Source organism: Meles meles, chromosome 21 (genome assembly GCF_922984935.1).
Source record: "Meles meles chromosome 21, mMelMel3.1 paternal haplotype, whole genome shotgun sequence".
NCBI classification, from domain to species: domain Eukaryota; kingdom Metazoa; phylum Chordata; class Mammalia; order Carnivora; family Mustelidae; genus Meles; species Meles meles.
The window spans coordinates 40897712-40921724 of record NC_060086.1 but is presented as its reverse complement, the minus strand read 5'-3'; the positions used below and the strand labels follow the sequence as shown (position 1 = coordinate 40921724).

The 24013-nt window shown below is 53.6% G+C and overlaps 1 protein-coding gene across 2 annotated transcripts in view; it reads right to left on the bottom strand.

Moving 5' to 3' along the window:
- SRL (sarcalumenin) overlaps positions 1–24013 on the bottom strand; it is a 44124-nt gene that overhangs the window by 8155 nt on the left and 11956 nt on the right. For both annotated transcript variants that reach the window (XM_045992450.1, XM_045992449.1), the window contains exons 2-3: positions 1665–1766; positions 757–852 (exon numbers count right to left, since the gene is read on the bottom strand). In XM_045992450.1, coding sequence (XP_045848406.1) covers positions 757–852; positions 1665–1734 — 166 coding nt within the window. In that variant the 5' untranslated portion in view covers positions 1735–1766. The remainder of the gene's footprint in view (positions 1–756; positions 853–1664; positions 1767–24013) is intronic.

The following is a 24013-nucleotide window of genomic DNA, read 5'->3' as shown; positions in this document are numbered from 1 at the left end:
TATCAAGGCCACAAACTGGTCTGACCTAAGGCAACTTGGCAACAGCTACGAAAATGTTTAACTCCACAGTTACACTTTGAAACATTTGTCCTACAAATGTATCTGCACGAAATACCTAACAATTAGAGTCGCATTTATAACGTTTCATGCAGCCCTGTGCTTTTACCATTCGGGTCAAACTCAAACAGAAAAGGACACACTTGCTCCTGGGCACAGAGCAAGGTCTGGAGGTATTTGCAGGAAACTCTAACAGAGGAAGGCTCTGAGGTGCAAGTGGAGATGCTGAAAATCAAGACAGGGATTTTTATTTTTCAGTTCATACTCTTTTCCACTATTTGATGGGGGGGTAGGAAAAAAGTATCCCTTGTTTTCATTATTCCAAAAACCAATTTTTAAAAGAATCCAGACCCAAGGAAAGCTGACCGAAGAAGTGATAAGGAGAAAAAAAAAAAAAAAAGGATTCTGGGTTGACTAGGGGACTTAACACATGATCTCTTCCCTGTCAGGGGGCTCTGGGGGGACGGATAGAAATTGGCATCATGGTCCTGGGAAACCACAACCGTCCTACTGAACCATGAACACGTGCTGAGTGATCCCCACAAAGCCCCATGCAGGTTAAAGCACTCTTGAGGGGAAGGCTGGTCACGTTGACCGAGGCCTGGTGGGTAGGATTTAGGAGCGCTGGGCTCCACGTGTTCCTCACGCCCACCACTCACAGAGCTCAAGAGCGCGCCTGGGCATCAGCCACAAGGGTACCTGTGATCTCGTGCTGCCGAAGCTCGTTGTATTTGTACGACTGCTCCAGGGGCTTGATGGAGGAGTGGTAGATCTTTCGAAGCCGCTGCAGCACCACTGGAGAGAGAGAAGGGTGAAGAGGGAGAGTCCAGCTCACTCTGCAGGGCAGCTCCCCCCCAGGCCAGTGGGGAGCAGGGCATGTCCCCCACCCACACCTGCCTCCTCTGGCAGCCTCACAGGAGTTGGTCCACATCCCAACCTCAGAAATTGTTAACCAGAAGGCATTCCCTCCCACCCTCAAAATCTCCTGCACTACTTTTTTTTTTAAACCTGATCCTCTTCTCCCTCCAGGGAAAAGCAACTTCACAGAATGAGGCTGGGAGCCTGCAGCGTGTGAGGCCCAGAAGAAGGAACTGAGGCCCCAGACCAGGCCATCTAGATCTGACCCTCCCACAGCTCCCCCCCTAGTGTGTGCCCCATGCAAACTGTGCAAACCAAGGCTGCTCTGAGCTCCAGCCAGCTCGTCAATGAAGAGGAGGCATGCGCCTCGCTGAAAGCCTTGGGTTATTCTGAGCGTGAAGTACCAGAAGGAAAAGAGCTTTATAAACTGTAAAAACCAAAGCAGATGGGACGAACTCTTATGAGCAAGCCTCCCCGGCCACCTCATGAAGGCTGGCACTGGGCCCCAAGCAGCAGCACTGGGATTTGTCCTTGGCCCTGGCCCTGTTCCCTCAGCTTGGATCACCTCTCCTCCTCCCTGCCAATCGAGAACCCCCACCTGGGCCTTGGACGTTGCTTTGGGAGCCTCTTCTACAGGGCCCCCATCTCCAGGGCTCTCAGCCCCGGAGACCTGCCTGCCTCGGAGCCCAGACCCAGACCCAGCCCCAGCCCCATCCCGACCCCCAGTCCCAGGTCCTTCCTCTGGTTACCAGAGTAATCATCCACTGGCTTGTCCTCATTCAGCATCAGCGTTTTTTCGATGTGGGAACGGTCCCTCATCTGGGCTTCTTCACTCACATCCTCTGCCTCTTCTGGGGAGAGAAGCAGAGAGCAGGGTTAGGGCAAAGCCAAGAGCCGGGCTTTGCTCTTGGCAGGAAAAGCCATAAGGAAGGGCCGCGGGAAGGCTTGCCAAGTTCAACTGAACTGAGTTCTATCTTGAGGAGAGACTCTGAAAATCCAAACTCAGCTTCCGCTAAACTCCATGATCCATTTCAAGAATTCAGCAAAAATGAATTGAGCACCTAGCATGGGTCAGGCACAGAGCTCCACGCTGGGAAAGCAGTGGTGCCCAAAGCAGACACAGCTCCTACCCTTGGAGAGTCTTCCTATAGTCTCATGGGGAGAGGGGGAGAAATCATCTTGAAAGTAAGGTAATAATTACGGCAGTGTTATGGCTATGGCAGGAAAGATTCCAGAAGCTATGGGGGCCTAAGACGTGTGCCTGCGAAGTCTCAGCAGGTGGGTCAGAAACCCCAGCTGGGAGCTGAGACCCGAGGGGAGGAGTTAAGTTGGTGAAGACGGGGCAGGAGACAGGAGACAGGACTGGTTTACAGGAGTCGGCCTTACTTCCTAGCAGCACTGGCAGCCAGGGAGCGGCTCCAAGCAAACAACTGACCCAACAAAATGAGCATTTTCTCAGGATCACACAGGCTGCTGTGGGGCTTGGGTGGGAAGAGCTGCGGCTGGATGTCTTGGGGTGGGGGGTGGCCAACCGTTGCTCTGCCCAAGTGGGAGATGTCCCAGTGACCCCCTGCAGGCTCCCAGAGGAGGGGTGACTGCATTATAGGCCTACCAGGTGGGATGGACTTGGGCATGAGGGATAGGGGAAACCAGTCCCACAGGCAATGGGAGCAGAGAAGAATCACTGTGTCTCATGCAACACCTCAGGAACAGATTCTCCAAGATCCCCCAAGAGAGCCCAACCCCAGACACAGCAAGGGGTGTGGGGGGGCCTCCTGCTGGCTGCAGGCCCTCCCCCTTGTGGAGGGTGCAAGTACCCAACAAGCAGTGTGGAAACTAAATCCTGCAAGGAAATCTGTGGGGGGGGCCACACTGGAGACAGACGACTGAGCCTAGGCCCTGTACCCTGCAAGCCGCCCTTGGTCCAGGCCAGCAAATTCGGATACAGCATGGGGGGCGCAGGCCATCCCTAGGATGCACTACATCACTACTGTCCGCCCTGCCCTCCCCTGTGCCCCACCCCCTAGGCCTGCAGGACATCAGGGTCCCTCATTATCACCATCCTGACCCCACTCCCCGTCCACCCCACCAGACCTGGCCTCGTCTTCAAGGGGAGACCCCAGGGGGCTCTGAACACACCCTGCCCACAACTCTCTCCACCAGCCTGCCACCACAGGTCAGTTGTTTGCTTGGAGCCGCTCCCTGGCTGCCAGCGCTGCTAGGAAGTAAGGCCGACTCCTGTAAACCAGTCCTGTCTCCTGTCTCCTGCCCCGTCTTCACCAACTTAACTCCTCCCCTCGGGTCTCAGCTCCCAGCTGGGGTTTCTGACCCACCTGCTGTCAAAACCTGACACCATGCCCTGTGTCCTTCAGGTTAAGGCAGTGGTCCACACTGAAGTGGATTGAGGGACCCTAACAGGAAGGCTCCAGAGGGCCTCACTCAGAAGTGACCAGGTTATTCTGGGCTGTCCATGGTGCGGCCTCCCACTGGTCCCTCCAAACAGGGTTTAGTGGCTCATGAGCAGCCCAAAGGCCCCTCATGGGCCAGGCATCCTGGCTGGGGCCTCCACCCAGCAAATCCAGAGCTGGCTGCGGGCTCTCCGGCCGCACCCTGCCCCTGCCTAATCCACCACACAATCTTGCAGGAAGAGCGCAGCTGTCCCAGGGGCTGGGATCAATCTCGGCGCTCCCCTACCCTGAGGTCCCTCCTTAGGCTCCTCTGCCTCGTCCCCCACGGGCCCTGTATTCAATTCCTCAGAGCTCAGCTGGGGCCCCTCATCTCCAGGGCTCATGGTTCCTGCTGTTTCCTGGGGTTCCCCGGCTTCCTCTGAGGCGCCCCCAGTTTCTTCTGAACTCTCCCCGTCGCCACTGTCCTCCTCAGATTCTTCTTCAGATGGCGCTCCTCCTCCTTCCTCGCCTCCACTGTGGTCACCACTCTCTTCTTCAGAGGAGGCCCCGTCCAGGGCATCCTCAGTCATCCCTGGGGCCTGGGCCTCAGGGGGGTGGTCCTCCTGGGTGTCCCCCGCCTCAGAGCTCCATGCATGGCTGGTCTCTGAGACTGGGCTGGGCTCCCCCTGGTCCTCGGTCCCCTCCTTGGTTTCTGTGTCCATGTCCAAGCCTCCATCTGGCACTTCTGGCTCTTGATCAGGCCCCGGGCTGTCCTGTTGTGTCTCAGGGGCGTGGACCTCCGAGACCTCCATGGGAGGAGAGGCTCCCAAGCCTTCTGGCTGCGCAGTCCCTCCTGCTGCCCCCTGTGCGGGGTGGTCCCCTAGAACCTCCTCGGCTTCCTCGGGGACTACGCCACTCCCAGCCTGCCCTTCAGCCGCCCCGGCAGCCCCCTCCTGTCCTGGGCCCTCTCCCAGTCCCAGCTCTTCCCCAGGCCTGCCCTCGCCTTCTGCTGGGAGGACGCTGGCTCTGGGTGGGCCCGCTTCTTCCTCCCCAGGTCCTGCAGGGTCCCTGGGGGCAGCTGACTCTGAGGCTGAGGCATTGGAGAGGCTGGATTCGGGACCAGGGCCTGGGCTGGCGCTGGCAGGGGACCCAGCGGCTGTCTGCTCCGAGCTCTCAGCCTCCCTGCCATCCGGGGAGTGAAGGAGCGGGGTCTTCTCTTGAGGGGCCGCCTCCGCATAGAGCGCCCTTTCCTTCTCCTCTAGACTTGCTTCTCCAGCAGAGAAATGATTCTCCAACAAATTGCCAACATCTTCCGTGCCACCCGAAGTGGAAACTTGCCGTTCTAAATGATTAGAACACCATTGGTCAGTTTCACAGGGTTGGCACTCACTCCACTTCTCTAAAGAGTCTAAACGCCACCTCGCTCCTGTCCTCCGGGAGGGAGGTGTGGACCTCCCTCCCTGCTCCTCACAGCTGCCCTCTGAGGCAAGCAGAGTGGTCATTACTCAGCCTTCCACCCGAAACCTGGAAGCTGTGGCTCGGGAATTATCACCCACTGTCCATCCCTGGGGGAGGAAGCGGCCAAACCGCCTCCAGGACCCCACCCTTGGCCCCTGACTCTCAAGCCTCCACCGGGTCCTGATCACCACGGGGAGGGAAATTCAGGGATCCCTTCCAGCCCTTCCTCAACCTTGCGGCAGGCACGTGCAGCGAGGCTCACCAAGAGATCTTTCCAAGATAGGACAGATGCTTGGACATTCCACCCCCTGGTCAGTTCCTAGAGTCATTAACCGGCAGGCTTTTTACACTGCTATCAGCAAAGGAGTGAAAACAGGTGTGCGCGGGCCAGATCATCTCAGGTTCCGCAGCAAGTACTTAGGGGATTACTTGTGGCTCTCGGCCTTATTAAGTCACACATTCAACTCTGTCCCCTTAAGGGCAGGCATTTGCTGGCCTTGCTAGCTTAAATTAGAGGGGACATGGCCTGAGGAGGAGGAGCTTACCCAAAACAGGCAGGGCCAGGGCTTCCTGGTGGCCTTAGCCAACCCCTTCCCGAGGGGATCCCCTTCTAAGGGCCCGTGGCTTTACCAAGGAGAGCTGAGGGCACAGAGAGAGCAGAGTAGAAGAGAGTCCATGGGGGCCTAGTCTGTGCCAGAGACCTCCATCAGGAGGTAAGTGGGATTTATGTGTAAAATGAGGCCAGGAGAGAGGATTGGGTCTATCCCTTCTGTCCCCTCCCACCCAGGTTGGGACCTATTTAAGGAGGAGGCTCCATGAGGGGGACAATGGAGGTCTGGCACCCTACCTTTCGGTAGCTGACACAGCCCCAAAGACTCCCTCAACTCACAAAGATGCTTTCTGAGGAAGCAGCATCCCACCTCTGCTGGGGACAGCGTGGCACTCCCACCTCTGCCTCCCACAAAGAAAAACCACATCTTGGGCTTCCCTTTTAAGGTAGCCTCCAAGGGCCAAGAACAACTGTTTTCTCATTGACTCCTATAGCAGCAAGCTGCAATCAAATTCAGGAGGAAATTCGGGTGCCTTTAATTATAAAGGAGCCGCTTATACTGATAGGACACTTTCACATTCATGACCTCACCTGACTGCCTTGATTACCATCAGACACATTTCAGAGGGTCTAGAGAAAATCTTTGACTGGCCTAAGACAGCAGGTGGCCAGTGGGTGACTGGAATTCAGAACTGTCTACTCCTCATCCAAGCCTCCTATGTCAACCTGTGTTTAGGGGTGCACACAGGAACCCCTTCTCCCTGGGACCTCACCCCTCCCTGCACACACCTTCTGTACACATCCAGACGGCAAGAGCTAAGGCTTTGATAATCCTCCCTGTGTTCCCGCAGACCCTGAGAGCTACAGAAAGTGCCAGGGAGAGAGGTCCGTGGTGACAACTGGGTACAAGGAAAATTTCTGGTTCCCCCAGGGGAGAGCTAGAGATTACCTGTTAAAATTTTCTTTCCTTATCTCCTAATTCTTCTGTTTCCATCTCCATCCCCCCTGACTCCCTGGAGAAAAACTTATGGCAGGAACTCTGTTTAACTCATTGATAATGACAGTCTCTGAGCAGCAAGATACGGGTACTATACCTCATAAGAGATACATTTGTACAAACTTTCAGTGTGTCAGGCAATGTTAAAGCATTTTATGCAAATAAGATATTAACTGATCTTACTTGATTTACTCATGTCACTTGCTTCTGGAAGACAAGTCTTCCTCTTCTCGCTATTTTTACAGCTGAGATCAGGACTGAAATCTGAGACACTGAATGCCTTGCCCAGCACACAGCTGGCAATTGGCTGAAGCCATTTAACTACAGAGCAGCAAAGGAGGCTGCCTGGCCCTAAAGTGGGGTGTTTCACCCCTGCTGCTCAGAGTGTGGCTGGGCACCTGCAGCAGCAGCAGCGGCTGGGAGCTTGCTAGAGATGCAGACTCTCGGGCCCCAGGTCAGACCCACTGAATTAGAACCTGCAGTTACACGAGATGCCCTGGTGAGTCATTTTTTTTTTTCCATTTTATTTATTTTTTCAGCGTAACAGTATTCATTCTTTTTGCACAGGTGAGTCATTTTTACTGTAGTTTGAGAAGCACCAGTCTACACCAGAGGATAAAACTGCTTCTGACCCAGTGGTTCTGGGCACTGGGTACACATTGGAATCACCAAGTTCTTGGTGCCACTCTTCACTTCTCCTCAGAGGTTCTGATTGAATCAGGATGTATCCCAAGCATCAGGACTTTAACAAAACAAACAAACAAAAAAAACCTTGAGTAATTCTACTATGCAGCCAAAGCTGCAAACCACTGATAAACCAAATAATCCTGAGCACTGAGTCCCTGAGCCCAAGACTTCTGCTCCTGGACCCTCCCCACTCGTGTGCCCACTGGGGACTCCCAAGTTGGATGAGTCACCCAAGGCTTGGCATTCGCCCTTGGAATAGCAATGGTCCATGCTTCTCTGGTGAATCTAGCCCTTTCCTCAGGCCCTGTTGCCCTCTATTATTGAGGATGATAATGATGGTGGTGGTGGGGATGGTGGTAGTGATGATGGAGAGGATGGTGGTGATGGCGGTGATGATGGTGAGGATTGGTGGGGATAGTGGGGACGGCAGAAATGGTGGTGGTGGTGGTGATGATGATGGTGAGGATGATGGTGGGGATTGTGGGTGGAACATACTCTGGGTCTGACCATCTGTGGTGTTTCTAATATTCTCAGAACACCCTCTGTCCCTAGTAAGGGTGAAAGGGCTACAGAATCCCAAGGGAGATGAGGACCCCAGACCTTGGGGGCTTAAAATGAACTTCACATTGTTTATTTCTGCTCCTGGGCCCCTGACAGGAATCCGTGAGAGAGAGAGTGTGTGTGTGTGTGTGTGTGTGTGTGTGTGTGTTTCTGTGTGTGTGTCTGTGTGTGTACATCCATATCCTTCCCTGGTTTTTGTGATTTAGTGTCAAGCTAAATGTGTCACTGACCTGCTAAGCAATTTGGAGCAAAAGGTCCAAAGGTGATGCCTTCATGCCCTGTGACCTTTCTTCCCAGGCTAAAAATAACTCTGATGGAAAAACCTCTCAATGAAACAAGCTGTGCCACTGGACCCCCAGAGCCCAATTCCCAAGAAGCAGCAATGCCATTGGGCCTGATATCTCCTCTGGGAGGCAGTCAGAGGCTTCAAGAGCCTCTGATTAAATTCAGTTCAATTCCATGAAATCAAATCCAGTGTCTTCCCTCCCTCCCTGATCTCCCCAGCATCTAGCTGAAGCCCCTCAGTGGCCCCTGGAAGAGGTGGGGGAAGGCACAGGGCACCCCAGACACCCCAAAAGGGTTCAGACCCTGGTAAGATGAGTCTTGGTCTGCCCCGGGACACACAGTGCTGTACTGTATGTGCAGCTGCCAAGGCAGCTGCCCTGACCTGGGCAGGCCTGGGTGCTTACATCAGAGTACACGAATAGCAAGCCCCCAGCTCAACCCCACAGATCACGGGAAGGCCCGCGTGCCAGGCAGAGCATGGCCTAAACCAGGTCTGCTTTCTCTCTTGACACCGCCTCTGCCGTCTTTGGAGTCAGCCTTCCGCAGCTTGCCCCACTGGCAGCCCCAACGGGGGCTCCAGCTCAGTTCCTCTCTCTACCACCAGCCAGCTCCTAACCCATTCCAAAGCACTTCTCACACGGACTCGGAACTGTGGAGTTACCAGGGGCCTGAGTCCAGGTGCAGAGGAGGAAGTTCTGGCCAGGGAGCTTCAGAGACCTTCTCAAGGTCAGGATAGGGTTGCGACAGAGCCCAGGCTCATGGCTCTCAGTCCAGAGTTCGTTCTGCCCCCATGTAGCTTGCAAACCATGTCCCATGAAGGCTAGATCTCCATCGATGGGCCTCGTAGGTGTGGGAAGATGAAGAAGCTGGGGTTCAACCAGCCCTTTATCTCCTGGCAGCTGCTTCCCTTGGGCCTGTCTGTGCCTCCCAGGGACAGGATAGGGGGCCTAAGGAAGGGGTGGTGACCAGCCCCTATCCTGCCTTGTCCCTAAAAATTCCACTAGCTTCCTATTGATCATTTTCGCCAAAAGTCCAAGGTGCCCCCCGTATAGCATCTCTGACTAACGTTTGCCAGGCACTGAACTGGGTGATGTCTTGCCCTCACGCAGAACTTCGTGCTTCCAGAAGTGGTTTTATGTTCTTCTTCCCTGCCCCCAGCAGCCCTCTGAGGCATGGGAAGCAAGGACTATTAACCTCTGAGGAAGCGGACACAGGAAAGTCATTTGTCCAACAAGCATTCCAGGAATGGGCTCGAGCTCTGGCCAAGACACAAAGCGGAGTTCCCGGGCCACGTGTGGGCAGTACCCAAGACCCGTGGGGCTTTCCAAGCAGGGACACCCAGTCTCCAAGGGCGGGTCAGTGTAAGCTGCGTGTTCCAGAAGGTGATGCTAACAAGCACCAATGTTTGAGAACCATGGCTCTGAGCCACCCTGGCTGCCAGGCGTCAGGGAGTCTGTGTTGAAGCTGGAGATCAGGAGAAGGAAGGTCAGAACCCAAGATTTTGTTTGGCTGACCTGTTCTGAGGCCACCTCTAGAGGCTGAATTTATTCAGTGCTTCCACAAAATAAAAGGTAAACTCAACCCCGCCTGTCCAAGACTCCTTAGCACATGTGTTTCTAAGGCTTGGCCAAGGTTATCCTCCATGTGTCTTCTCATCCATTTCAAACTACGGAGTCCAAGTCACACACAGGTAAGATACCTTTGACGGTCACACATACAGAGTTACATAGATGACTCATTGTAGTAAGGCCCTAGAGAGACCATCGCTTTCCAGTTCTAGCCCTGGACACTTGTGCACCCAGGAGTCAGGAACACCAGTCTTGCATCCAGAGGGTCCCACATCTTTCACCAGGCTGTCCTTCACCCAGACACCCAGACAGCTCGTCTGCCATGCCTCACGTATAGCTGAGAGCCCTTGAGAAAAACAGTTTGCAGAGCCAGAGCAGGAGACTGACCCCTTCTGGGTCCTAGGTCTTGTCTCCGAACACTCCTGGACTGGGCCAATGGTCAGCAGCCTCTTTGGGTGTCACATTTTTTTCTTGACCTAATTAACAGAGTAAATGTTCACCACTCAGGGCCCCTTGTTCTTTCGCTTCTTGGATGAGCCTTCAGACAGCTTTGCAGATGCCCGTGCTGAGGACCCTAGAAGGGAAGTGTCCACATCCTCCCAGAACCCTGGAACCCTCTCTCTTGCCATTCAGTTGGCCTTTACCTCTTTTCCCCTGGACAAGGAACCCACGGTAGAGTGGGAGAGGCAGTCATTCTGGGAAGGTTCTTTGACCCCCTGGCCAAGCTCCTAAAGTCAAGGTTAATCCCACCAGGACAGCAGGTCCCCAGCTGGACTCCAGCCCCAAAATGATTCACCCAGGGGACAGGACTCAATGACAATGGCACCAATCAGAGAGAACCATGGGATTAGGAGTTGAAAGCGACTCCCTCACAGACCAGATGAAGTGTTTTGATTTCACTGGTCAAGAACCAAAAACTCTGAAGAGTGGCTGCCCCAAGGACAGAGGGCTGGTTAAACCCATCAGCCACAGGCTGGTTCTAGAAGCCAGCTCTCCACCCACCAAGTCTCATTGGCTTTCCTGGCACCAGGCCACCAACCCCCAGAAAGGAGAGGGGGTGAGCCAGCTTCTGAGTCTATCCTCTTCCTCCTCCCTTTAAAAAGGATTAAGACTTCAAGACAATTGCTTTTAACCCATAAAGTTCAGAGAATTGACAGAAGAACTCCACCCCCCATTCCCATCCCTAATTCCGGGGAATTCTTGCTTTGGGGCCTACGAAGAGAAATCACACACAATCCCACAACCATCACATATACACATTCTCATTACTGATGCCCAGAGGATTCACGGTTCTGGATGAACACTCCCTTCTGAAAGGCAAATACCTCTGAAAGAAGTAAAACCCGAAGTCCTCACCCCTTGCTGTGACTCAATGATTAAAGGGACAGCTTGTGGAAAACCCAGTTTTCCCAGAGATCAGCCCTGCCTGAAGTGAAGAGAAATCCTTGTAGGAGCATTGAACAATACTTCCTCCATTCAGAGGGGGTGAGCTGAGCGGGGGAGGGAAGGCAGGAGGGAGAGGTACATGCTAGATCCCGAGACAGGTGGCTGGCACCCTCCACCTCCCACCTCCCCACCCAAAGACATGGAGTCCCCCTGGAGTCTGGAGGATGACCTCTGGGAGGTCACCAGGCAGGGAGAGACCTCCTGAGAGCCAAAGGAGTGTGGCTCCCTAAGGTCCTGGTCAGATGGCTGCCCTGAGTTCTGGTCAGAGTCACCTGGGCTTGGAAATGGGGTGAACAATGACTCACCAGACCCACTGCATCCCCAAGACACGGAAGAAGGGGGGAGTCTGCTTGATTCTTGAGCTTGGGAAATGGATCTGACACTTTCCCCAGCCTGGGCTAGGACCACATCTTGGGGCTTCCTTCTGCCACAAGACCCAGACCCAGAATGGTCCCTGGATGGGGTCAGAAGCTCCTCCGTATCTCACTAACTGGCAATGTGACCTTGGTCCTCACTCCTCCTGCACCAATTCCATTCATCCATAAAATGCGGGTAATAATACCTCCTTTGCCATTCCCTTCAAAGTATTTTAAGCATCAGTTGATATTTAAAAGCATCCTGCAATGTCAGATATAATAATACTAATTTCCTAGAAGAGCAAAGATGCTAGGCCAAATCCCTAGTTCACCGAGTGGGCCAAAACAGAACAAGCTTTAGACAGGAGCCAAAAAGGCTCACCTTCACTCCACTCATTCCAACCCTCTGTTTCTGGGGGGTCAGTCAGTGGGCTAGAATGGTCTTTCTGCCGAGGGCTCCTTCTCCCCTTCGACCAGCCAAAAGCAGCTCGGGCGTTGAGTTGTAGGCATGCTGGGGGTAACCTGATTTTTTCCATGAGGTTCCAGGTGGCCTGGGACAGGAATGGGCCTCAGCTGTCAACATTCCTGGGCCCCAGATCCCATCCTGCTGAGCCCCACATTGACTCCTGTGGTAACTGACCCCCACCACTTCCAGTCAGTCCTGACTCACCCAGAAACTGGCTGAGGCAATGCACATCTCCCTCTCCCAGACTCCCCCCAGGCCCCCAGACTCCTCCCATCCAACACTGAAGGGAGGTAACCCTGCATGGCACCCCAGCACAAAGGCACCCTCAGGAGGATGCCTACGATGACCCACTCGTGGGCTGCGTGTGTCTGAGGATGGGTAAGAGGCTCTGCCTGAAGGAAGAGCAAATAAGGGCCCATCTCAGCTCTCAGAAGTGGCAACACAGCCAGAGAGGCCACCACAGTGCCCACGTGTCCTCCCTGTCCTTGGAATAAGCGAGCCCAGGGAGCAAAGCAATAAGCCCTTCAGAAATGACTCGAGTCTTGAGAAAGTTGCTTTGACCGTGTCACAGAGATGGAGCAAGAGAGACACTTCGCTTGTCCTGCTCGGCTGAAATCAGAGTTTCTGCAGCTTTGAAGGGCTCCACACGTGGGTCTGTGTGACCACAGGGGGCCCCTTCACCCCCACTAGCGGTGCCCAGCCTCCCCAACACCTGCTCAGAAGGTGTCCTTAGCAGATCACACCTCCAGCTGCCAAGAAGACCAGAGAAGCTGTTTGCCCCCAAGTCTACTCAGAGAAGGTTATGGAGGAAGATCGAGCTAAGGGCAGAAGCTAGAGCAGCAATAACATGAATATTCTGGCTGGTTTGTTGCCCTGTGTGCTCCAGCCCAAACACCCTTCAGCAAAACTGCTATCCAGATGCCAAGACACAGATCTTTCCACCTTCTCTCCCAAAAGGCTTCACCAAACTCACAACAGATGGGCTCCACTCCCAGGTCCTCAAACTCATGGCCCCAAACCGCAACTTGTTTTGGTTATTTTTGTCTTAGAGATTTGTAGCACTGGAAGGAAACCTAGAAATTAACTAGCCCAGCTCACTCATGTCATAGCGGAGGTGACCAAGCCTGCTGGAAGCTGCTTACTGAGCTGGGGGCAAGGCTGGGCGTAAACACAGAATCCTGGATCCCTCACCCCCTCCGAGATCCAGCACTCCTGGGATCACCCATCTGTTCCCCTGGCCTGTTCCTACAGAAGGCATAGCCTCCCAACAAGGGCCAGCTGAAGGCTCTGACGTCTGGCTGGGTCCCCAAGCACAGCTCTCCATGGAGATTTCGGGAAGGACTGGGGTAAGGTTCAAGCTCAAGGAGGCCATGGACACCCAGCCCAGCCCTGCATTCCACGTGACTCTGGGTGCTCTGGTGTCACAGGGAGCAGAATGCAGGGAGGGGCTCACTATCCTCGTCACCAGGGGACAAAGGTCAGCTGGTTCCACGAAAGCTACATGACATCAGCCCTTAGCTTCTGAGTTCAGGATTGCAGAGGCCAAACAACACCAGCCAGAAGAGCCTTCCAGAGTCTGGGTCACAAGGGAAAAGAAAGAAGACCTCTGCCCGCCCACTGCTCTATGGATGGTACAAACTCTCAAAGCCTCTAGAGCACTTCAGAGCTTGGAACACCACAGGCAAGGAATATCCAGGCAACTCTATGGTAGAATGTTCTAGAAATCCCATGTCTCCCCAGGAGCAGGCTTCCCAGTTTATATCCTCAAATGGCCTAGCCCAGTGACCCTCAGACACGTGGGCCACGCTTTCCCAGTGAGATGTGGCTCTGTCCCTCTCACAGAACTCCCCCTCAGGACATCCCCACCCCCGGGGAGAAATTATTTTAGGCAATTAAATTCAAGTGACTTCCTTCTTGTTGGCATTAGTGTCACCAAGGGCCTGAGCTCTCGTCTTGTCTCTTCAAACACTGAAACCAAAGGAGGCTCTTATCACCCAGAACTTTCTTTCCCTTCAGCAGCCTGGTGACCATGCAGGTCAGGGTGAGCAGAATTCTAGTTCCCACGGGGCTCCCCTGGGGAGAGGAAGGTCAAAGCCAAGGGCAGGCCAGAGGGCGGGGCAAGAGCAAGTGAACATTCCACACTCACTGCCCCTGGCAAGTGAACATTCCGCACTGAATGACCCTTCCTGATCAACACCAAGGGCCCCACACAGTCTCTGCCAGCCCCATCTGAGGTGCTCCAGCCAACAACGGCCTGCCTGCCTGCCAGCCAGGTAGGACCAGGGCCCCAAATTCCTGCATCAAAGCCCGTTCCTGGGGCTGCTGCCATGAACCCCAACTTGGGCAGCTTAAAGCCATAGAAGTGTTTCGATTCCTGGTCATGGAAGCCTTTTGCTTGAAACTGATTAAATATGGAAGGAAGGAAAGGAGGGAGGAAGGGAGGGAGGGAGGGAAGAAGGAAGGAAAGAGAGAAGGGAGGGAGGAAGGAAGGAAGAAATGCCTTGTCCCATAGTTCTGGAGGCTAGAAGTCCAAAATCAGGGTGTCTACAGGGCCATGCTCCCACCAAAAGTGCTAAGGGAAGCTCCTTCCTGCCTCTTCCAGTTTCTGGTGGCTCCCGGCAGTCCCTGGCTCATCCCTGTGGGTCTCCAATCTCTACTCGCACAGCACACACTTCTCCCTGCATCACTATTCTGCGTCTCTTCTCCTTCACATCTAAGGGCACCAGTCAGATTAACTCACTACATCTGCAAGGAACCTATTTCCAAATACAGCCACACTTGGATGCACTAGGAGTTGGGACTTCATTCTGCCTTTGTGGAAGACACAAACTAACCCATAAGAGGTCCAGATGGCCACACTGGTCCCCGCCTGGAACACCCTCCCACCTCTCCTCAGGTCCGGCTGCACCCACTCCCTCTTGCCAGCCTACAGCCTGCGGCCTCCATGATGTCCTCTGCTTCTCACCCCTCCAGGCTAGGGTCCCCTTGCTGACCTCAACTGACTCAGTGTCCATGACCATCCATACAGAGCCAAGTGACATAGCCCCTGCCCCATGTGGCTGTGACCTTCGGGGGGCATGCATGTCTCTGATCTTCCCTCCTCGGTTGTCACTGACTCTGGGGCAAGAGCCTCTTCATGTCCCCCCAGGGCCCCAGAAAGCCCTGAGCACTGGACTCAGACAACCAGCGCCTGCAGAATTCTCCGAGAAACCGCATTCAGCCCCCATGCATTTCCAACAGTCTCCCTAAGTGCCAGCCTTGCTGGCATCTACTCCCCCACTGCTTGGACTGGCTAATTCCGGCTCACCCCAGGAGAGCACCCTGGACCTCTCAGTACTGAGGACTGAGGTGCTTCCACTCTGTGCTCCTCCAGCACTTGTCCCCCTATGTCCTTTTTAACTTGTGTCCTCATGGCAATAAGTCCCCTGGGACCAGGACCTATAGTGTGTCCCCACTAGGAATGCAGGTGTCCAGCCTGGGGCCTGGCAGATATCCCAGCACAGCAAACACCCGTTGGATGACCTGAGAGCACCAGACAGTAATGAGCCTCCTCCCCTGGGTCAGCCCTTCTCAAGATGTGGCTCAAGGCCATTTGCAAAAGGATCACAAAGAAGCTTAAAAGTTAAAAAATCCATTCCTGGGCCATTCCTCAAACCCATTCAATCACACTCCACACGAGGAGGCGGGCAAGGCTGATGTCCATCAGCTCTGGGAACATTACAGATCTGGAGCCTAGCTGGCCTTGCTAGCCTACTGGGGGATACTCCTCAGAGAAAGCACAAAGAAGCAGACAGTGGTGGCAGGGCCTCGCAGAAGCTGCCTGTGGGATGGAGCCTGGTGCTCAGGCAGAGCTGCCTAGTTCCAGGAGCAGCCCTGGGACCCTGGGACTCTCAGGCAGGAAGAGAAAGACAGAAGGACAGAGGGGCCAAAGTTGCTCTCCTTATCAGCAGTGGAGACTTGAGCAAGAATTTCAACTGTTCGGGTCACCTGGGTGGCTCAGTGGGTTAAAAAGCCTCTGCCTTCGGCTCAGGTCATGATCCCAGGGTCCTGGGATCAAGTACCGCATCAGGCTCTCTGCTCGGTGGGGAGCCTGCTTCCCTTCCTCTCTCTCTGCCTGACTCTCTGCCTGCTTGTGATCTCTGTCAAATAAATAAATAAGATCTTAGGAAAAAAAAAAAAAGAATTCCAACTGTTCTGTGCCTGTTTCATCATAATAAAGTGGAAAAGAAAAATACCAGGTTTGTGGCACCTTCATTCCACAGCTATTGATGGAGTGCCTACTATGTGCCAGATAGTGGGAGGCTCAAATGACCTGTGATAGACTTCTGAAAGCCAAATAACACCAGAGATGTATAAGGTATTTCTAGGGGCGCATGGCTGGCTCAGTCTGTGGAGCATGTGACTCTTGCTGGGCATAGAGATTACTTAGAAACAAAAACTTAAAGGGCGCCTGGGTGGCTCAGTGGGTTAAGGCCTCTGCCTTGGGCTCCAGTCATGATCCCGGGGTCCTGGGATCGAGTCCTGATTTGGGCTCTCTGCTCGGCGAGGAGCCTGCTTCCTCCTCTCTCTCTCTGCCTCTCCGCCTACTTGTGATGTCTCTCTCTGTCAAATAAATAAATGGGATCTTAAAAAAAAAAAAAAGAAACAAAGAAACAAAAACTGGGAAAAAAAAAAAAAACGCACAGGTATTCCTAATATTAACACAAAATCTCCTGGAGCGCCTGGGTGGCTCAGTCAGTTAAGCATCTGCCTTCAGTGCGGGTCATGATCTCAGGGTCCTGGGACTGAGCCCCACATTGGACTCCCTGCTCAGCAGGGAGGCTGCTTCACCTTCTTCCTCTGCCCCTCCCCCTGCTTGTACATGTGTGTGCTCTCTCAACTAAATACATAAAAATCTTTAAAAAAAAAAAAGACAAAATCTCTCAAAACCCATCTTCACACAGGAATGTGCACATTGGGAGTGCCCGGGTGACTCAGTCAAGCATCTGACTCTCGATTTCAACTCAGGTCCTGATCTCAGGGTCGTGGGATCAATCCCTGCATCTGGCTCTGTGCTCAGCAAAGAGCTCGAGATTCTCTCTCCCCCTCTCCCTCTGTCTTTCAAATAAATAAATAAATCTTTAAAAAAAAAGTCGATGTTCAGAGATGCATTACTCACAAGAGCCAAAGGTTGAAACAACTCAAATGTCTATCAACTGATGAATGGATAAACAAAAGTGGTCTATCGATGCAGTATTATTCAATGAATAGTATTATTATTAGTCAACAAATATCCATTCCTTCTGGAGTATTATTCAATGAATATTTATTCTTTGTTACTCAGCAGCATAAGAAGAAAAGAGGTCCAGACACCTGCTATAAGGTGGGCGAACTGTGAAGACATGATCCTCGGTGAGAGAAGCCAGACACAAGAAGCCACATACTATGTGGTTCCATTTATATAAAAGTCCAGAACAGGGAAATGCACAGAGATAGAAAGCAGGTTAGTGGTGGCCAGGGGCCGCAAGGGCAGATTGTGGGGAATGAGGAGTGACAAGGACACAGCTTCCTTTGGGGGACTGATAAAAAAAAATGTTGTACAATTGGAGTGCCTGGGTGGCTCAGTGGTTTGAGCCTCTGCCTTCGGCTCAGGTCATGATCCCAGCGTCCTGGGATCGAGTCCCGCATCAGGCTCTCTGCTCAGAAGGGAGCCTGCTTCCCTCTCTTTCTCTCTGCCTGCCTCTCTGCCTACTTGTGATCTCTCTGTCAAATAAATAAATAAAAATTTTTTTTAAAGATTTTATTTATTTGGCAGAGAGAGATGGATCACAAGTAGGCAGAGAGGCAGAGAGAGGGGGGTGGGGAGAAGCAGGCTCCCCGCCGAGCAGAGAGCCTGATGCGGGACTTGATCCCAGGACCCTGAGATCATGACCTGAGCTGAAGGCAGAGGCTTAACCTACTGAGCCACCCAGGCGCCCCAATAAATAAAATCTTTTTAAAAAAATTAAGCAATGCGGGGCGCCTGGGTGGCTCAGCGGGTTAAAGCCTCTGCCTTCGGCTCAGGTCATGATCCCAGGGTCCTGGGATCAAGCCCCGCATCGGGCTCTCTGCTTGGCTGGGAGCCTGCTTCCTCCTCTCTCTCTCTCTGCCTGCCTCTCTGCCTACTTGTAATCTCTATCTGTCAAATAAATAAATCTTAAAAAAAAAAAATTAAGCAATGCATGTTTAAAAAAAAAACTACTGAACTGCACACTTTAAATGGTCATATTACATCTATTTGATTTTATCTCAATAAAGCGATTAGAAAAAAATAAGGATAAAGTGTTTTTGGTTCCTTTCTTTCTCCAAAACCTTAGCTAAACCTGTTGTCTGCCTTCAAAATCTATCATCCATCCAAAAACTTCTCCCACCCCAGCCTGTCATCTCTCACCTGGGTTGTGAAACAGCCCCTCCCTGAGCTCCACGCCCCTGCACAGGCTCCGCTCCCACTCCCTGGCTCCCTCCACAAAGGCTTGCTCCTCCTGGAGCAAGTGCCCCAGAACCCCTGCCCCCTGCGCTCACTCACTGTGCTTTCTGCTGGGAAGGCTCTCCCCACACAGCCGCCTGGCACCCCTCTCTCCTCCCCTGAGACTTGGTTCCTTGTCACCTTCCTGGCAAGGCCCTCTTCTGTCACCCTGGTGACACTGTCTCCCGACTAGCCTTCCCCCTCCCCAACCTAGTCTTTTTCTCCACTGCACCTAAAATCATCCAATAAACTAAATAACTTTCTTATTTGGTTTCCTCGTCAGAGATTTTGTATCCCAGCACCTTGGACAGCCATTGGATGGGTGGATGGATGGACAGATGGATGAACGGGTGACAGTGGCAAAATATAAGGCCTTCCCTCCACTCAGCAACAGAGAGTTCCAGGAGGAGATTCGACACTGGGATTCAGAACCAGAGAAGGGCCCTTGGGTCAAGTCATTCAACCTGCCCAGGACTATCTTTCTGTGATCAGAAGGTCATAGAAGTAGTTGCCTTATCAGCTCAGAAGGTTGTTATGATAACCATGAACTGGATTCCTGAATTAAAGACCCTCCCCTTAAACACACGGCATCGAATTGGAGGGGGGGTGAGCGGGCATGAAGAGAGAGCTCACCTCGTAGCAGCAGTCTCAAGGACAGATGGGGATGGGGACCACAGGAGCTCCTTTGAGGAGTAGGGCATTTGGGGTTGATCGCTGCAGGAGCCAAGGAAAGTGGTCAGGAGGATGGGAAAAGCCAGACTGAAGAGAGTGAGGAATGCCAGGCAGGGAGTCCAGACGACATTCGCCAGGAAGCTTTTCTAGAAAGGCCAGCAGACCCTGGAGACCTGTCCCCATCCCTGCTCTCCTCCAGAACCAGGATAAACCACAGAAAGGAAACAGCTACAGTCACCAGCTTCCAGAGCTGCCTCTGGTCTGGGGACCCTGAAGTCTGCTGTGAGGAGACCCAGATACCTACCCTTTTAGCCCGCAAGGAGGGGCAGAAAGGCACACATGCCAGGAGGCAAGCCTCTCACCGGCAGCGGCAGGGGACACACCGGGAAGTTCTCTTCCCAAGGGGCTCCCTCAGAGGCTGGGGAGGCGCCAGCCACAGCTGGGGCAGGAGATTCTGAGGGGCTAGGCAAGGGCGCTCACACAGGAGAGCTGGGCCTAACACGGCCAGGCCTGAGTCACTGGCTTCTTGGCCCGCGGCTCTCTCCATCACATAACCAGCTGAGAAGCTGAGCCCCCAGCCCCCAGGACAGGCTGACTCCACGTCACTCCATACTGGAGCACACCCAATAGGGAACTGAAGAACTCCCCCCCACCAGCCTCCCAGGTACAAGCCCTCGGCTGGGCGGCCTCCTGGAATTGCCTGCCCCCGGCCAGCTGTCCCTCCACCCATTCAACACACTTGGGCTGGGTGTGTCAGCCGAGCTCCAGATCAGCTGCCGGGGCAATCGTGTGGGCCGGGGGGCCAAAGAGAGGCCCAAGGAAACAGGTGCTGTTTGTGCCCAGCAGACGACCACCAGCTAGGGGGCAGACGGGCACTACACATTCAGAGCCAGCACCTCCTCCACTGCCGGGTCCGAGGCTAAGGAGCCAAAGAGGTTGAAGGGTACCCCCTCCCCCCAATTCACATCTGGCAGGAACCTTGGAAGGGGACATTTTTTGGAAATAGGGTCTGTGCAGATGTAATTAAAATGAGGCCACACTGCATAAAGGTGGGCCCTAAGTCCAATGACTGGTGTCCTTACAAGAAGAGGAGAGGACACACAGACACAGAGAAGAGGCCATGTGAGGACATAGAGGCAGAGCCTGGAGAGATGCATCTACAAGCCAAGGAACGCCAAGGACTGCCTGATCCACCAGAAGCTGGAGAGGCAAGAAGGATCCTCCTCCAGAGCCTTCAGAGGGACCAGGGCCCTGCCAACCCCTCGATGTCTAACTTCCGGCCTCCAGAACTATGAGAGGTTAAATTTCTGTTGTTTGAAGCCACCCAGTTTGTGGCCGTTTGTTACAGTGGCCCTGGAAAAATAACACAGGAATAGCACTGAAGCCTGGCGCTATAAGATCTTCCCAAGCCCTCTCCCACTAAGCAGCGGTGCTTCCACCAGCCCCGTGACCCCAGGCCCTGTCCCACCTGCTCCCCTTCTCTGCACACTCAGGCTACTTATTTTTAGCCCCTGATTATATGGTTCCCTACTCCTGTCATGAGCAGGGACTCTCACCCCTCCTGGTTCATAAGCTCTTTGAGGACAGAGAATCCGAAGGATATTAACAGCCCTGAGGAGGGGCAGAGATGTGGATGGATTCCCTTGATTGTTCATGTTTCATGATATTTGAGGAAACCGGTGGCAGATGGCAAGCCAAAGGAATAGCAGGGACAGCCTATAATTACTGCCACGGTCCTTTCAACCTCAAAAGGTATCTGATATCAAAAAACACGTTAAGCATCCGATAGCCATGTTTAAAATGTAGTCACAGAACAACGCCACGCTGTAAATAGGGCAAGTATTATTATCCCATTTTATGGGCAAAAAAACAGGTGCAAAATGGGAAGGGACTTGGTGGAGGGTTTGTGGCAAAGCCTGTGCTTGCCCAGCGCTCTGGTCCCTTAGGGCTCACTGTGCCCCCCTCCCCTCGCCCCAGGCTGCCTGCTCTGCAACCTGGGAGGGTAGCCTCGGGTGACAGGGCTCCAGGTGAAGAGGCTGCTGGCCTATCAACTCAGGAAGGAAATGAGGCAGGAAAAGTCAGGAGAAAGGCAGATTTGCCCCTGGGCTTCTATCCCTCTCACGACCTGTACCCAGGCTCATTCCTGAGGCTAGGATGGGCTCCCCAGGCCATGGAAAGGGCTATGGCCCTTCTCCAATCTTTCCAGACCCCTTCCTGGTGTCCTGACTTCCTGGGATAAACCAGAGAAATAAGTGTTCTTCTACCAGCTGACATAAAGGGTAGGAAGAAATGCGGGGAAAAACAAGAGACCCACAAAGTGGCCAGAAGCCTCTCTGGTGGGCACAGGTGCACAGGGCAAGCCCCTGGAGGACCAGGTGCACTCAGAGACACGGTTTCCATGTCAATGGCTTCATTAAGTTTATACCTATTGCCATTTGGGAAAATTCTGTGGGGGACAACAGGGCTGGCCAAGGTCCTAACCGAATGGCCGCTTGGAAGAGGACAAGGGGCCACAGTTTTGACAGTGAGCTGGTAGGGGGAGGGAGCAAGGAGGGGGGTCCCAAACACCAGGGCTCTCCCCTGGCCTGGTTCTGGGCTGAGTTCCCAACACAACCCACTTCCTGCGGGCCCAGAACTCGAGGCCAGACTTTGTCTGCACCTGTTTGAGCTCAGAATGCACTCCCTGCTCTGGAAGGACCCAAAAATATCTGGGAGGGAGAAGGGGAAGGGCTAGAGTATGCTGAGGACCCAGGGAGAGCCACCTGGCTCAGCATTCCAGACCCTTCGCCCACCAGGGTGGTCTGATCTCCCCCAACAGGAGCCCCACAGCAGAGCCAGAGCTGGGCTCCTCATGCCCCTGCCAATGCAATGCTCTGAGAGTCCCCACTCCGGGTTCTGATTGCCTTCCTCCTCTGCCGGTACAAATCGTCTGCTCTTTTATCTGACACTGTTTAGTGCTTTCAACGAACCAAGCAAACCAAGTGCCACGCTAGGCGCTGCTGGTGCAGAGGGGAGCAAGTTCAACAAACACATAGCCCCTCTCCTCTCGGCACTGACGCTGAGTGTCCCCTTCCTCCCAGTCTAGCTGAAACCCTGTCCCTCCGTGAGGCAGAACTTCCAGCCCTTCTCTGAACTCCAACCAGAGCCACTGGGGGAGGGGAAGTTAGTTCAATTTTCTCACCACGCATGTCATAGCCCCAAACAGAAGTCAGCTCCTGGGGGCAGACACAAGGCCCGTTCCTGTCTGGGCAGCGTGGTTGGCCAGGGCCTTGGGCTGGAAAGCTCGCTTTTCAGAGGAGGGTCCCTACTGGCACCCCTTTCCTGTCTCTCTCCAACGTGTTCCTCCTCTCAGTTGCCACTGTGTCCCCCGCATCTCTTTCGTTCTTTTAATTGCACTTAGTTAACATGGTGTTCTGTTAGTTCCCCGTGCACAATCCAGTGACCCTACACTTGCACGCGTCACCCGTGCTCATCACGACAGGTGTGCTCCTTCATCCCCGTCACCTGCTTCACCGCCCCCCAACACATACTGCTTCCCTCCCGTAATCATCGGTTTATTCTGTAGCATTAAGAGTCTGCTCTTGCTATGTCTTTCTCTTATTTTGTCCCTTTGCTCATTTGTTCTGTTTTTTAAATTCCACATATGAGTGAAATCACATGATACTTGTTTTTCTCTGGCTGACTTATTTTGTTAGCGTTATACTCCCTAGCTCCACCCATGTCATTGCAAATGGCAAGATTTCATTCTTTTTTATGGCTGAAGAATATTCCTATATATACACACACTACTTTATGAATTCACCTGTCGAGGGACACGTGGGCTGCTTCCATACCTCGACTACTGCAGATAATGCTGCTGTAAACATCAGGGAGCATGTATCCCTTTGAATTAGTGCATTTGTATTCTCCCAGTGAATGCCCAGGAGTGTGATTGCTGGATCATAAGCGAGTTGCATTCTTACATCACTTGCTGACCACACACTCTGCCCCTCACCTCTAACTGTAAATTCATTCTGTTCCCAACCCAGGGTGCGCGCCCCAGGGAGGGCCTCATCTCCCCTTTCTCCAGGACTCTGCACTGGGCCCTCCTTCTCCCCGAGGCTAGCCACATAGCCCACACCCACTCTGTGCCCTGTAGCACTTGGAGTGGACAGAGAACGAGAGGGTCAGAGCCTGTCAAGGTTGTAAAAGACGGCGACCCCTGGGGGGAGCATCCACCAAGCATGGAAGGAGAAAAGCCTTTTCTCATTGCGTAACAGCTTTTGCAATGAAGCTGGGGAGCCACCCCAGCTAGGCCAGTGTTCCACCTGAAATCCTTCTGGGCCCCAGGATGTGGAATGGAAGGAGCAGCAGTGACTATGTTTTCATGTGGTTCTGATGACATGGTCCCAGGGAAGACAGGCTCCTATGGAGGCAGCAGGCAGGAGCTGTCTGAAGGCACCATAGTCTCCTGGCCTTCAGAATCGGGCCCCTGGGCACAACCACCCTAGAGCGACGTTGGGCAGCCTCCTCTCTGCATAGATAGGCAGGAGCTTGCGAGCCCTGGAGAGGAGACTGTTGCAGGCTATGGCTGGAGGTGTGGCTGACCTCCTAACACCTCCACACTTTCAGAGGCAGGAACCATTTCTGCTGCCCACGCCCCCAATCCTGAGACCAGGCCACTCAGGAAAGGCTGCTCAGGAGCCCTCTGTGAGGGAGGATGAGGAAGTGACAAGCATGGACAGGTCCCTACCTGGGACCTTGACTCGGAACAAAACCACCTTCAGGGCTGGAGAGGGATGCGGCTGAAACTAAAGTGGACAGGACTTCCCTGATCCCAAAATGAGCCCTGCTGACGGGCGTGGCAAAGTCCTACCAGCCAGGAAAACACCCCAGAGGGAACCTGAGCCTGGGCCTGTCTCTGTTGCACAAGAAGAATGAGAACCCAGGCGTCATCCTGGGAACTCACTGCAAACCTCCAAGCCAACTCCCACGAAGTTGCTGATCCTGACGGAATCCAGACACAGAGCTGTCCCTGCTGCAGGCCCAGGGGACACCTTAGGTGGTGGAGCTCGGGGGCGGACTTTGCCCTGGCTCAAGGGGACAAGCCTACCAGGGGCCAACAATGGCTGGCTCATCGCTGACTCGCTCTCTGGGCTCTGCCTGCTTTTTCTCCAGCATCTGAGACCAGGCTCTGGTCTT